At 43.1% G+C, this 14,362-nt stretch overlaps 1 protein-coding gene across 8 annotated transcripts in view; it reads left to right on the top strand.

Moving 5' to 3' along the window:
• The window catches only part of klhl29 (kelch-like family member 29), a 255,603-nt gene that overhangs the window by 237,125 nt on the left and 4,116 nt on the right, over positions 1-14,362 (top strand). For all 8 annotated transcript variants that reach the window (XM_085248104.1, XM_085248102.1, XM_085248098.1 and 5 more), the window contains 2 exons: positions 40-233; positions 14,075-14,219. In XM_085248104.1, coding sequence (XP_085104230.1) covers positions 40-233; positions 14,075-14,219 — 339 coding nt within the window. The remainder of the gene's footprint in view (positions 1-39; positions 234-14,074; positions 14,220-14,362) is intronic.

Here is a 14,362-nt window from a genome sequence, read left to right as displayed (position 1 = left end):
GAAAAAAAAAAAAAAGAAAATGTCTTTGTTTCCGTTCAGGTACGACACCATCACCAACCAGTGGGAGACGGTTTCTCCTCTCCCCAAGCCGGTCCATTCTGCCGCAGCCACCGTGTGCGGAGGGAAGATCTACGTGTTCGGAGGTGTGAATGAGGCCGGGCGCTCGGCGGGTGTGCTCCAGTCCTACGTACCGCAAAGCAACACCTGGAGTTTCATCGAATCGCCCATGATAGGTAAGACAGGTGAAAACACACAGCGTGTTTGTCACAGATTCACACATGCAGCAAAAAAAAGTGAAGGGATGTTATGTCCTCAGGGGACTTGTCGCCATTGTTGCATCAACTTTTGTCTGATGACGGACCTGTTTCTCTCAGATATTCCCAAATGTAGGGTCCTTCTTCCTCATTGTGCTGTCAAATAAATTTAGTTGAAAGAGAATTAGCCCCTGAAAACCTCCACGCTTTTCTTTCAAGGCATCATATCAGAGCATCAGTATTTAGACTGCTTTTTATTTGCGATGTAAAATCTAAAGTGGAAACGGCACAAAATGCAAAAGTATTAGTTTAACCATTTATATGCATCCATTCGTTTATTCTTTGACATCTTACTATCACATTAGAGAGCAACAAGATATCTTTGGGCCTCAATTATGGCTGCCTGGTTGCCTAGCAACAGTGTTCTCACAACTCTACCCAGATGAACCCCTTCACTTCATTTCATGCGCTCGACTTACCCTGTCGAAATCTTAAACTCCTTCTTTATCAGTGCAGTGTTACACAGCACATTACTATGAGACCTTATATTTTCTTAGCGTGCATAAAACCAGACTCAATCAGTTTTATAAGTTAAGTTTGCAGCTCTGTTGCCTCATCGCAAGAAGAGAAGGTCCTGGGTTTGCATGGCTTCTTTCCACAGTCCAAAGACTGTGAACGTTAACTGGTACTTCAAAATTAGCCTTTGGTGGGAATGTGAGTGTTAATGGTTGTCTCTGTTGCACTGGGATGGACTGGCAACCCTGGACAGGTTACCTGCAAGGTGGCCAGATATTACAGGTTGCCCTATAATAGCTGGGTAGGTTCCAGATTAATGGATAGATTGATGGAGGGATGTCCTGTCCCTCCCCTCACACCCAACCGACCAATAGGTGGTCGTCTGATCGTTGGGGTTTTCTGTCTATTATTGTAGGGTCTCCATCTTACGAGATAAAGTGCCTCGAGGTGACTGTTTCATCTAGGGTTTGAGAGTAACGAAATTTCTATTTTCTGTATGTCCTGTACATGTGGCAGAATTGACAAATAAAGTTGACTTTGACTTTGACTGTTGTTGTAATTTGGTGCTGGATAAATAAAACTGAATTGACTTGAATCGAACTGAGTTGAAAGGATGGACGGATGGTGGTTTACCGATATATGCCAGTACTATAGTGGTCTGTTTGTGCTGTTGAGCTTGAAGGTGTTTGAACATGCTGTCTAGGAAATTCGACTAGCACAAATGTAATCTATATCTGTCGCTATTTAGACAGCAAAGATTTCTGGCACAACTTCGCCTACTTCCAAGGTGCGTGGAGAGAATGTTTCCATGTTATGATGTCCTCTTGTTTTTTAATCTAACTGCTGCACTGACTTCTAATTAAATGTAATCATTTTATGGGTCTTTTTGTATATTTGTAATATTCTTCTTACAAACGGGGGGGAGGGATTACGTCTCCTCCCCCCCGTCTTCATCATTAATGATCTAGTGCAGTATTTACTTGGACATGACTTAACCAGTTAACCAATACCAACCTGTTATATGTCAGCTGGTTTATCAATGAAGCTGTGATTGGTTAATTTGAATGTTTTTTTTGCTACCCTGATGAAGGCCACAAGCCGAAACGCGTTGGTCAGTCAATAAAGTTGTTCTTCTTCCCTTTAAGTGTTGCTGGAGTTCCTGCGTTGTGTCTGTTTGGACAGCAAATGATAATAATTTTCAATTATTTATCACAGTCAGTTGCTTTATTGTTGGAAAGCAATTGCATGTAATTGACTTGACCCCATTCAGACTGACAGCAACCCGACTTTGTTTCATTGTATCATTTATGGCAGGTTTTAGTGGCAGTGTTGGTTTATTGATCTCTTTTTATTTTTGCATTGAAAAATTATTGAAGTGAGAGAACTTAATGTTGTTGGATTATTGCAATAATATCATCATATTGTGAGGGAAGTGTTTTGATAAGACTGTATCATGGGGTGTCTGGTGATTCCCAGCTGTACACAGTCACCCACCAAAACTGGAGCAACTACTGCTCGGATGGTCTGTTAATACAATGAATCACACAACAAACCATGCTGTTCCTCAGTTTGTATTATAAAAGCTCCAAGTGGCACTAACACCACAAAACCAGTCCAGAGGTCGAGTTGACTGATTTGACCGAACTAGGATGACGCCTAGCAGATAGCTACCAGCCGAGTTGGCACTCCTCTTTAACTCACAGTGCCTTTGGCCCTAATAATGCGACACAATTGCCAAAACCATTTTTCTCTGCTAAGCTGTAATTGTGTTTGTTTGTGTTGTAAAGTAGGGCATTTTAATGAGGGAGTTTGTGGCGACTAACTTGCTCTAGGAGTCAGGCCCGAGTGGTTTAATTTTTCAGAGCCAGAGTTTGGTTCCCGATGCTTTCTTTTCATCTGTATGGCCATGTAAACATAAAACCAACTACTTGGATTATATACTTGGTAGTTTTTTTCCCCAATTAAGGAAACCTTCAGTGTTTATCCTTTCAGTGAAAATGCTGAACCACACCTGAAAATTCAGCAGTCAGCCTGTTTTTACTTTTTCTCTTTATCGTTATCATCCTCCTCGGGATTTTCCATTATTCCCCCTCTTCCCACATTATTGCGCTGTCATAATAATGAGAAGACCATCGCTAAAATGATAGGTGGTTCTGACGATGGTTTCTGACGTGCTATTGGCCAAGCTGTGATCTGAATAACATCAGAATAACACCTGGATCCACATTCCAGTCTGATCCACCGGGGAGCTGTGAAGGACGAAAAGCCAGAAGAAAGCTGCCGTGACTCAAAGGTAGAAGGAAAAACACAAAAGCGTACCAAGCCTACAACTTTGTTATTCAGAGCACTGGCAGATGTCTTCCCAGTGCAAAGATCTTATCCACAGGCATTTCTTCACAAATATAAGTATCCTTGAAAGGTGCAGAGCAGGCGAGATTGCTATTGATTTGGACATATTCTGCAAATCTCTTTGTTTCACATTCTGGCCTGGACAACACTATTGCACACAAGTCAGCTTTAAGCCTAACCTACAAACTTCTTTGTGCTCTATAGATAATTCAATATTTTGTGAGAAAGAGTTTAAAAAAAAAAAAAGGTTGATAAGTGGGATTTGACTGAATTGTGTTTCTCTATTTGCAAGCTAAGAACCAGCGTTGCCTGCAATAAGATTCTCATCCAAGCCAAGAAACAGCTCCGGACATAATTGCAAGAAATATTGCAAATTGTTTAATCCACACAAAAAAACAGAAGATATAACTTGTTAATTAGTAAGATTTAGAAGTGCTGAGGGGCAGTTTGTTACCTTCTGGCAGAGGCAGGAGAGCTGTTTCCAGTCTGTGAGCTAATCCAAGCTAACAGAACTGCAGAGTGTAGCCTTATTTTATCCATACTGACATGAGAGCAGTGCCGGTCTTCTCATCTTACTCTTACAATGTGCATACATGCCAGGATATTTAAAAAGTTCCTTTATGGTTGGATTTAATTAGCAATCTGCTACAGTCATCTCCAGCCCCATATTTTTGTTTTGGATCTTCACTAGGATGGCTTTGCATGATTTCATCTCATTTCATCCATTGATTGATCCATTTCATCCCCCTGTTCATGGACTTCAGTGTTTTAGCTCCTGTCTCTTAAAGGCCAGACGCCCTCAAAGCTCACTTTTCTTTGAAGTAACAATGATTAAATATTACTGTTTCTTGCATGTCTTTTGTTCAATCTTCTTCATGCTGAGTCGGTCCACTGAGCTTTGTGGGCATCTGCGTATGCAGAGCGATCTCACACTTCAGTCAGGGTGAGGCCTGGACTTTGACTGAGTCATTGCAACGCGTTAATACTTTTCTTTTTCTGTTTAGATCTGCTGCTATGCTTCAGCCAACATGTCAGACATATGGCTTCATATTTGATTCTTGGATACTTTGGTTTACAGAGGAGTTCATGGTGCCCTGGTCCTGTATCTGCAAAACAGGCCTAAATCATCACCCCTCCTCCCCCATGCTTGACAGTTAGTATGAGGTGTTTGTGCTGATATGTCGGGTGCTGTGCATTATGGCCGTACATCTCCACCTTGCTCTCGTCTGTCCAAAAGACATTGTTCCATGTGGTTTGTCGAGAGGCAGCTTTGCAGACCTAAACCATCCTGCCATGTTCTGTTACAGAGACGAGGCTTTCTCCTGGACCCCGTTCCAAAAAAAGCTGTGCTTGTTCAGCCTTTTACTAACTGTACTGTCATGAACTTTAACATTTAACATGCTAACTGAGGCCTGCAGAGTCTGAGATGTAGCTCTTGTATCTCTGAGCATTGCACGCTCATTGTGTTAACACTCACCTGAGTGCTCCAGACCAGTAGTCTACCAAAACATCTGCTTTTGTAGAAGCGCTCACACTTGCTGATGATCAGATAATACACACCTGGCTGCTAGCTAGTAATCCAGCTTCATGCCAGTCTCTTTTGAGCAAATCGTCCTCTGTGGTGTTGGCTTTTGTTGGTTCAGTAGAACAAACTGTATGCATTGTTCTCCTGTGCTTTCTTCTCTAGGAAAGATTTGACTTTATTTCACAACTGGAAAAAAACCTCTACCTTACTTGTAGAGCACTGAAAAAACTTGTTAAAAAAGTGTTATTATCAAGAGCAAAAGCTACGGCTGTGCAGGCATCGACTGTGCAAGGAAAGATGATATCAGCCGGGCCGAAGAATTGGAAACCTAGCAGACTAGCAGAGCCGTCTGAAGCCTGAGCTTATGGGTCGCAGCGATTAATTGTACATCCACTGACCTCATTAATTGAAACTTTGGACCATGTTTAATATGTGAATCCACTTTTGTAATATTATATATATATATATATATAGAGCAAAAAAGGGAAAAGCATGAAAGAGCCACTTCAACAAATTATAGCACATCCTGGGAGCTTAATGGCTATGGCGCATGCCTCAAAACTGCGCTGTCCACAGTTCAGCAGAAACACAGAGTCAGAGAAGTATTTGAAAGTTACACCAGCACAGAGACACTTTGCTGAGCGCTGTCGCCCAGAAACTTGCTTTCAGTTACTGGAGCCGTCTCAGGGCTTTACTACTGTGAAGGAAACGATGATTATGTAACACGGGTGTTTGGGGCGAGCGCTATGTGGTATTAAAGGGCTTGCAGAGCAGCTGGCACAGGAGAAACACACACATATATACGCACACACAGAAACACATAGATCCAGACATGCACACACACAACGGCTGCTTGCCTCACATAAACCGTGCATCCCTGAGGACCACAGGTACACAAATTATATAACAAGCTGGGAGGTTACACATGCGTGCGTGTATGCATTGTGTGTGTGTGTGTGTGTGTGTGTGTGTGTGTGTGTGTGCGCGTGCATGGCAGACACAGACAGACATATCGTCATCTGTCAAGCCGTAGATGAGCTGGCGTCTTACAGCCAACGAGGCAGGAGATAATGGACGGGTTTAGTGCTTCCAGTGAAATTGGGCCGGCGATGATTTTAGCGAGGCGTTGAGGGCGGGGAGCGCTCCTTGAACAACCCCCTGCTTCCCTCCGTTGCTCTCCATCGCTATTCTCTCTGTTCATCTCTCTGTCTCACCCCTACACCCCCCGACTCCGTCTCTCATGGTCTCTCCGCACCGTCTTATCAACTGACACAAATATTTTTTTCACAAATTTTTTTGCAGCTGTGTGTGTGTATGTGCGCGCATCTATGTGTGTGTGTTTTCCCCCTGCGTGCACCGTCTCCCGCGTGGGCTGCAAATGGGTTTCACAAACACTTATCAGGACGGACTTCCCATCTCTCGCAGAGTGAAAAATAATATTACTCATGCCAAAAATAGTCCCTTCAACAAGTCTATTGGGATACGCCGGGTCTCTGCAGCTTCGTTCATCCAGAGCTTCCTTTGTCTTCAGCGTGTCTCTCTCTGCTGAGCAGTATATGGTCTGAAGATCATAACTGAGCACTTTCACATGTAGTAAGCTATTTAAGAAGTCTCATTACTTCATTCTCCAAAGGTCAGCTCACCTAAATTACCGAAATGCCATAGTTTTCTGCTTCCATCTCAGAGAAGAAAAAAAATCAGCATGTAACATGTTTTTAAAAAGGTCAATCAAAGACCCCTTTAATATATCCGTTCTAGTGGAGCTGAAACATAGCATAGGCAGGGAGAGCTTTGGCAATCACTCCTGCCTCAGCTTCACAAGTCTTTCCTTCTCTTTCTAATATCAGTGTTTCAAATATGAGCGATAACCCCCCCACTTAGAGTCGTGTCATTGAATGAACAGTTTTTATATATTTATGTCACGTAGCCTTTTTTTAAATCACTGCTTAAAAGAAATTAAGGGAACCCCTAAATCACACATGACTGAAAAAATACTCAAGTTGAAAATCTCCACAGCGATGTGTAAAAACGACATAACAGTCAAATGAGACAGCAGATGGTATCCTGGGGATTCTCCTCCCAGACCTGGATTGGAGCAGAACGTAGCTCCTGGACAGTCTGTGGTGATATTTGGATGCACCCCATACGTAATATCCCAGAGGTTGCAATTGGATTCATGTCCTCGGGACGTGAGGGCCTGTCAGTGGCATCGACGCCTTTGTCGGCCACAGGAGGAAACCAGGGCCCAGCACAAAGCACAAGGTCTGACCCCGACAGCAGTCAGGGTACCGTCGGCTAACATATGGAAGTCTGTGTCTCCTCAGACCATCACTGACCCACTGCCAAACCAGTCATGTTGGACGATGGCATCGTAATGTTCACCACGGGATCTCCAGACCTTCTCACGTCTGTCACATGTGCTCAGTGTGAACCTCCTCTCATCTGTGAAGAGAACAGGCAGCTACGGTGGACGTGCCAATTCTGGTGTTCTCTGGCAGATTCCAGTCAAACAGCACGGCGCTATGCCGCGAGCACAGAGCCATTAAACAATATTGGATCTTTATATCCTCATGAGAAACATGCACAACTAGCCTGCTGGAGGTCATGTTGTAGGGCTATGGCAGCGCTCTTACTGCTCCTCCTCACACAAAACGGCAGATATTGGTCCGGCTCTCCTCGTGTCACAGCCCACTTCCTGTTTCTTATCTCCTCCACACTCTTGAGACAGTGCTGGTAGATGTAGTAAACCTTCCTGTGACAGCATGTGTTGATGCGTCATCCTGGAAGAGCTGGACTACCTGTGTAACCCGGCAGATTCTGTCTCATACAATCAGTAGTGACAAGGATACAAGCAAAAAGCAAAACTGAGAAAAATCAATGAGGGGAAAAAAAAAGTAGATATCAGCGGTTTGTGAGCACCACCTGCAAAACCATTCCCTTTCAGGTGGTTGTCTCTGCAGTGCACCTCACTTTCATTTGAACCAAATCAGGTGCAATGGACTCACATTGATTTGTGCTCCCTTCATTTTTTTTTCTTTTTGTGTTCCTGCCTTGTCTCTGCTGTCACAGACTGCTGACAGCAATGAGCCTGAAAGCGATGACCGATGGCTCGACATTAGCTAATTACAGATCACCATTCCTTGACAATGTCCTTCAACACGCAAACGGCAGAAATATCGACCCATCCAGATCTAAAGCTGATAAATCAGTGTGCACTTTTGAACACTTTTCACCTGGCAGCAGTGAACAGGAAGGGAACCGTCACAGGATGGATATTAAGCTTCACTGAGGCGGGGATCTGGGAAAGGCATCACTGTCTCATTGTTTTTTATGATTTTCTGTTTTAGTTGAGAGGTCATCTAAATATTTGCGTCTAGAAACAGATGGAAAGTTGACAGACCTTGTGCTGCAGGATTATCCAGAATGTTAGAGGGGTGTTTAACCCTCCATGGGGTCTGCAGGCCGGTCACATGACTAAAAACTATGAATTGTGTTCTTACTAAATGTAGCAGATGTCTGTCGACCAAACAGTTTGTCCAACCAAATCTTGGCCACAACTCTTTGATAGATTTCCATTGAAAATCTGCACAAAGCTGCAGGACTGACACGCCAGTTAACCTCTGCTGCTCTCGAGCTTGCTGTTAGCATGCTAACGCAGTAAATTAAGTATGTATGCATGGTGTTCAGCAGATGCATGTTTGGAGTGGATACGAACGCTGATGCTGGCAAATATCGCCGTGCACATATATTCTCATAAAACCCTATTAGCGTTGCTGTCGTTCCTGATGACAGAGCTGATATATGACGCTTTTTAGGGGCTTTTTCTTCTTAACATTGTGGTTTTTGTTAACTAATCTGTGCTGCAAAAAAACAAACTGTTCACAGCATGTTCTTTGAGGGAAAGAAATGAGGCAGTAATTTTAGAAATATGAAGCATAAATGAGGATATTTTTCCACAAAACCCCCCAAACTAAATTCATGTTTGAGGCCAAAATTCTAAAATCCCATGAAATCTTAGAAGCCTTAACAAAAAATTACGTTTACAGCATCTTTACGTGCAGTTTAGTACCGAAAAGCATTAACGTGGCACACCAGGACTTAATCCACAACAAATGACCGACCAAAGTCAACTGTACACAAGCTGTCAATGCAAAAAATGAAGGATGTCGTCTCACAGATACATTTGTCGTAACTTTAAATTATTAAAATTACAACCAGTGAAGCTCCTGATGATTACAGCCTTTTTGAGGAGCTTTTTGAACTTTTGAACTTGCTGTTCTCTTTGCTGTTAAAGCGTGGGGAGTCACCATGCCAAGATCAAAAGAGCCTCTGTGAGGATTTTGAGGAAAATGCTGGAGAATGCCTGTGGGTCTCACTTATGGAACGTTAAAAAGATCTACAAATCATTTGAAATGGATCGTTCCACCGTGAGAAGAATCATCAGCAAGCTGCTCCAACCTGAGTTAACCCGCCGACGTCCCCCAGCTGACAGACGGGTCCCCGTCGACCGGTAGACTCCAAAAGCCCGGGAGCAGGAGCGCCGCTGCGAGATACCGACCGTCGGGATGATCGTTTCCCCCGAATGACGTAACGGCAGACCGGCCGCGGCCCTCGAGAGCGCCATTTACAGAGGTGGAGGAAGAGGAAGGGAAAGTGACAGAGCAAGAGAAGGTGGAGAAGGTGGAGTGTTTCCATAGCGACCTAATTGGACATGCACCCATCATGCTGAATTAAAGTACATCATCCTCTTTCAGCTATTTCGGCCCATCATTTCAAAGGCAGCTCTTATTCTCCTCACACTGCATAAAAGGACATTGTGTGTGAAGAGGGAGGCAAAAAAAAGGGGGAACTTTTCGCTGCTCCAATTACCTTGTTGTGATCTTATCTAAGCTACTGTCAGAGAGAACTGACGCTTCTTTGTCCTTTTTCCTCACGCTCTCTGGTATGATACAGCGAGCTGGAGTGGATCACCTCATCCTCCGTCGTTTGGAGGAGAATGTCTTGTTTATCCCTTGTTTGCGTTTCCTCCCGCGATCGGCCGCACATTTCAGCGTCGATGTAATGCCGCTGCGGCTTTGTGATGGAGGCTGCTGTTTGGCTTTTTATCAGAGACTGCGGTCTTGTCTAGATCTGTACAGCAAACAGTATTGGTCTGATTGAGTGAATTGTTCTTTACTCTATTTGTGTGGGTTATTGTTGCTGCGTGCTGGTTTTACAGCGTCGGATATCTGCTGCCGGTGTTGATGCAGGAACGAGATAGGGAAGAACAAGGTGTTTGTTGAGACAGCAGCTACACAATTCATCATACCCGTGTGCGGGTGTGTGCGTTTTCTTTTGTTTGATGTCCTTGACCTCAGCCCGGGGGGAACCCAGGCTTGGTGACTAAGCTGTTTTATCAAGGTGCGGGAGAGTGTGTCAGCCCATGTTGCCCCGCAGGCACAGTTAAAACCTTGTTTTGCTGCCTCTTTTTATTCATTTTTTATGTAGAACGTGGTCAGCTGTGGATTCCTGGCTGAGCTCTCTAACCTTCGAGCTGCGAAAGCCGACAAAATCTATTGCGATATTTCAAGAATAGCAAAGTCCATCTCAGAATTGAAAAGTTTTCAGCTGACACAGACAGATTGCGCTCCCTTTACTGTATCTCAATGTTGTTTCAGCAAAAAATGACTCGTTTTCTGCAACGAAGGCCAAGGGATGAGAACAAAACCAAAGCGGTGGAAGAGAAGTGGAACCCCAGCAGCAGTCCTCTGAGGCTTGCCAAACGAGAACTATGAGATTTACCTGCCTGGTACTCCTCCAAGCACTCAAACTCGGTGCTTACTGTTAGTCCGCTAGAGAGAGGCAGGAAGTGATGGCAAGAGTTTCAATGGGGGAAAAAAGAGAGGAAGGTTTTTCCTTTGAGAGCATCCTGTTATTATTCTGCCTCGGGCACAGAGCAGAGAGAAATGAGTGTTCTGTGTTTATGGGACCTAACACAAAACATCATGTACACACGCTTACGCTGGCACACACACATACGCTCAGGAAGACTGGCAGCAGCATATCAATGAGACGAGGAAGGTAAAAGAAGAAAATAAACACGTCTGGCAGAATGTGAGGAGGACCAATCAGTGGCAACTTGTTTCTCAAGGGCAGAAATTGAGGCTGACGCCTCAGATGGTTGCAGTGGAACTTAAGATTGCATTTCACTCTGCGTAAATGATTGCAGGATCGTCATATGTAAATAATACAGTATTTTTCAACCGCAATAGCAGCGTAGTCTGTCTCTGTCAGTCTACAAGTGAGATAGTTCAACAGCTGCTGAATGATATGCCATGAAATTTCATGCAGACACTGGTCCCAGGAGGATGAATCATTCATGACTTTGGTGATCCTCTTTTTCTCTAGCACTCACATGAGTTTGGTATTTGAGATTTTAAGTGAAATATTTCAACAACTCTTCGAGTGCTTTTTGGAAAATGTGGCACCCTGCAAGGACAAACTCTTTATAACTTTTATGAGCTCTTAATTTTTCTTTTGAAATCTTCATCAGCTCCAATTCTTAGGTTTCTGGCGCTAATTAGCAAATGTTAGCATGCCACCACTGAACTAAGATGTTGGATGTTGTAGACATTACACCTGCTTAACATTAGCAAACATGGATGTAGTCGTTATGTAGTTGCCCACAGCTGTGTGCAGGACCATTTAAGGCTTTGCATTTGGTATTTTTAGCTTAATGTAATCATATTTGAAAGGGAGGATAGCACAACTCTAAATAATTGTAGCCTCATATAAGATTTTGGCTAGCGAAAAAATGGCTCAAACAAAATGTTCTTATCAGAAAAAAACAAGATCACCCAAGGCTGAGCCCTTGAATAATTTTTTAGATTATTTGATAGAAAAAAGGACAATCTGCCTAAATGCATTTTATGTATGTGGTTAGAGATCAGCAGTATATGTAGCACGCCAAGCCCTTATCGTCCTCTTCATCCTGAACTACAGTTAGGGCTCTAACACCAAAACATGTCTAAACATGCTAATTTGTTCCAGAAACTGTCACAATTGTTGTCAGCAGTTCAGACATGCGACTCTCCCGCCTCCAGATAGCTAACAACGAGCCAGCAAAATGACAACATTAGCTAGTTATAAGCTAACAATTAGCCAGCTAATGTTAGGTTCGAGTATCCTAAAACTCACACTTTACCTCTAATAAACTGTTTAACTACATTCTCACATCATATGAGAGTTAATTTGCTGAGTGTTGACTTGAACAATGTTAAGAATAAGAACAATAACTCTGGTATGGATCATCCACTATTTGTATGACAATTGAAAAGCGTGATGGCTGTGGGTGCGAATCATTTTCTGTATCTCTCAACTAAGAGAGAGCTAGCAAATCTAGATGTTAGAGACACTTAAAAACACAGGTTTTTCTAATAGATGCTAACAGCAATTAACAGAGGCTAACAGCAGTTAACAGAGGCTAACAGCAGCTAACAGGCTAACAGCAGCTAAGAGTTTACCAGCGGAAAAGTTCAAGAAAAGTTCAAGATATGCTCAACAACCTCAGTATTACTGTCATCAGACAAACTTAGCTTCGCTGACAACTTTTTCACAATCTGCTCCACTATAAATAAATGTGGATGCATATTGACAGCTGAGGTAAACAGCCGACTGACAGCCTACATTCACTACAGATGGACGGCGACCAGAGATGGCTGTCTTACAGTGGATTATACACATGAAAGTAGAACTTGGTCAACTGCAATCTACTGACATCTAGTGATGAAATTTTACACACTGTAACTTTTAACTAACATAATAAAAGATCAATGTAGCTGTTTTGTAGTTACCCACGGGTTTGTGGACTACAATTTTACAAAAGACTTTGCACATTTTTTTTTCACTTAACGTCACTATATTTGGGCAAGAGTCATCAGCTACTTGTTAACTGTAAATAACTGTAGCAATAAAAAAAAGAGTCAAAAAAGATTTTTGACTATTAAAAAAGTGGCTCAAATAAAATATTCTTACCACAAAGACGGGACCTTTTAGTACAACTGAATAAAAAAAAAACCCCACCAGAATCTCAGAATGTCTAAGCCCTTAAATATGCACATCTTCAAGCTTTACTAAAGTTTTAATGAGTTTTTTGTACCAGGCTGTACATGTTTATTTCTGCTGTAAAGCTAAGCATTAGAGTCTAGAGGGACTGACTTACTTTTGGAGCTAACCTTAAGTGGCCATTCCAGCAGCTTAAGTTTTTGGCACTTTCTCATTGGCTTCATTTTTCAACCCAGGAGGTTGGCACTTGCTGCCATTATCATTTATTTTAAAGCAGCACTATATACACAGAGCCCCAGCATGGCAGCGCGCCCCTAGAGCACATAATGCAGCACAGCCAATTCAATAATCAGCAGCAGCAGCACCTCTGAACTCTGGAGCTGACCTTTTAATGAAATATGCCAGTCTCCTCTCAGCAAAAGGTAAGAGGAAAGGGGAGCTGGATCAAACACAGAGGTGAGGCTTTTTAGGGCTGCCAGCGCTGCCTTTATTAAGGCGTCAGGCTCGAATCCTCCCGGTGCCTGTTTGCGATGAGGGATGCCCGTCCACTGTGGCAGAAAACGGGGAGGACAGCAGCTTACGGCCAAGTATCCGTGCATTATTCATGCTGCTTGTAAATTGGCCAGCTGCAGTCTGCTAGAGAGAAATTGCCGGGAGTTTGAAATACATTTCCTCTTCCCGCACAGCAGGGCCACTGCTCGCAAACTCCTGGTTTCCAGCCGGCATCGTTACGCGCAAACCGCTGTTTCATTTTGTTTCCCATCATCTATACCTCTGCAGCGGTGCTGCTTCAATGCCTCTGCTTTCCTCGCGCGCCATATACAGTGTCAGAGTGAATTATACACCATGCACAGTATGCAGTATCCCACCTGTTCACTCATGTATTGCCAATACATGCGCACATTGCTTTTTCTTTTCCTTATTTTTGGTTCTTTATAAATCTACGGAGGTGCCACGGGGCCTAATGCAATTGTGAATTATTGGGACTTAGGTAACTCTTTTATATTGCTTCTAAGCCCAAACATATTTTGGAGTGGAACCCAATAAAGCCACCGTGATTTATGAACTCTGCTTTTTCATCGGTTTTGGTATCCATTCTGTTTTTTGTTTTTTCCAAAGCAATCTTGAGTGGGGCATATCTGTAAAGTGATAAGTAGAATGTTGACGATGATCGTTTTTGCATGCGCTGCGGGGACCAGGAGGAAGGGTGGGGAAAAAAAGAACAAATTGATGTCATTATACCGAATGGAAATTTCTGCTGTGAGTGAGAATGACATCCAAACAATAGCTCGGTTTTCTCTTTTTTTCAAAATAAAAAATCTCTCCTGTTTTTCCCTCCCCTTTCTCTCTCTGTCTCGCTCCCTTTTTTTGTCTCTCATATCTTTAGATAACAAATACGCCCCTGCAGTGAGCCTAAATGGATTTATATTCATCCTGGGAGGAGCCTACGCTCGAGCTACCACTATCTATGACCCAGACAAAGGCAACATCAAGGCCGGTCCCAACATGAATCACTCTCGGCAGTTCTGCAGGTAAGAGATAATTAATGTAGCGGCACCACACGCAAGTTAAATCCCCAGTGTGGAATTTAAAAGATTTTTCAAAAGCTCAAAACTGCAGCTCTGTGTTTTGTGAAGCTTTAAGAAAAAAAACCCTCTGTGACATTATTAAACAG

The sequence above is a fragment of the Mchenga conophoros genome, linkage group LG15 (assembly GCF_057382185.1).
Source record: "Mchenga conophoros isolate Kocher_MC1m ecotype Shallow Benthic linkage group LG15, M_conophoros_male_GT1.1, whole genome shotgun sequence".
Classification (NCBI taxonomy): domain Eukaryota; kingdom Metazoa; phylum Chordata; class Actinopteri; order Cichliformes; family Cichlidae; genus Mchenga; species Mchenga conophoros.
Note: the sequence above shows the minus strand (reverse complement) of the source record. Positions and strands in the feature narration are given on the sequence as shown.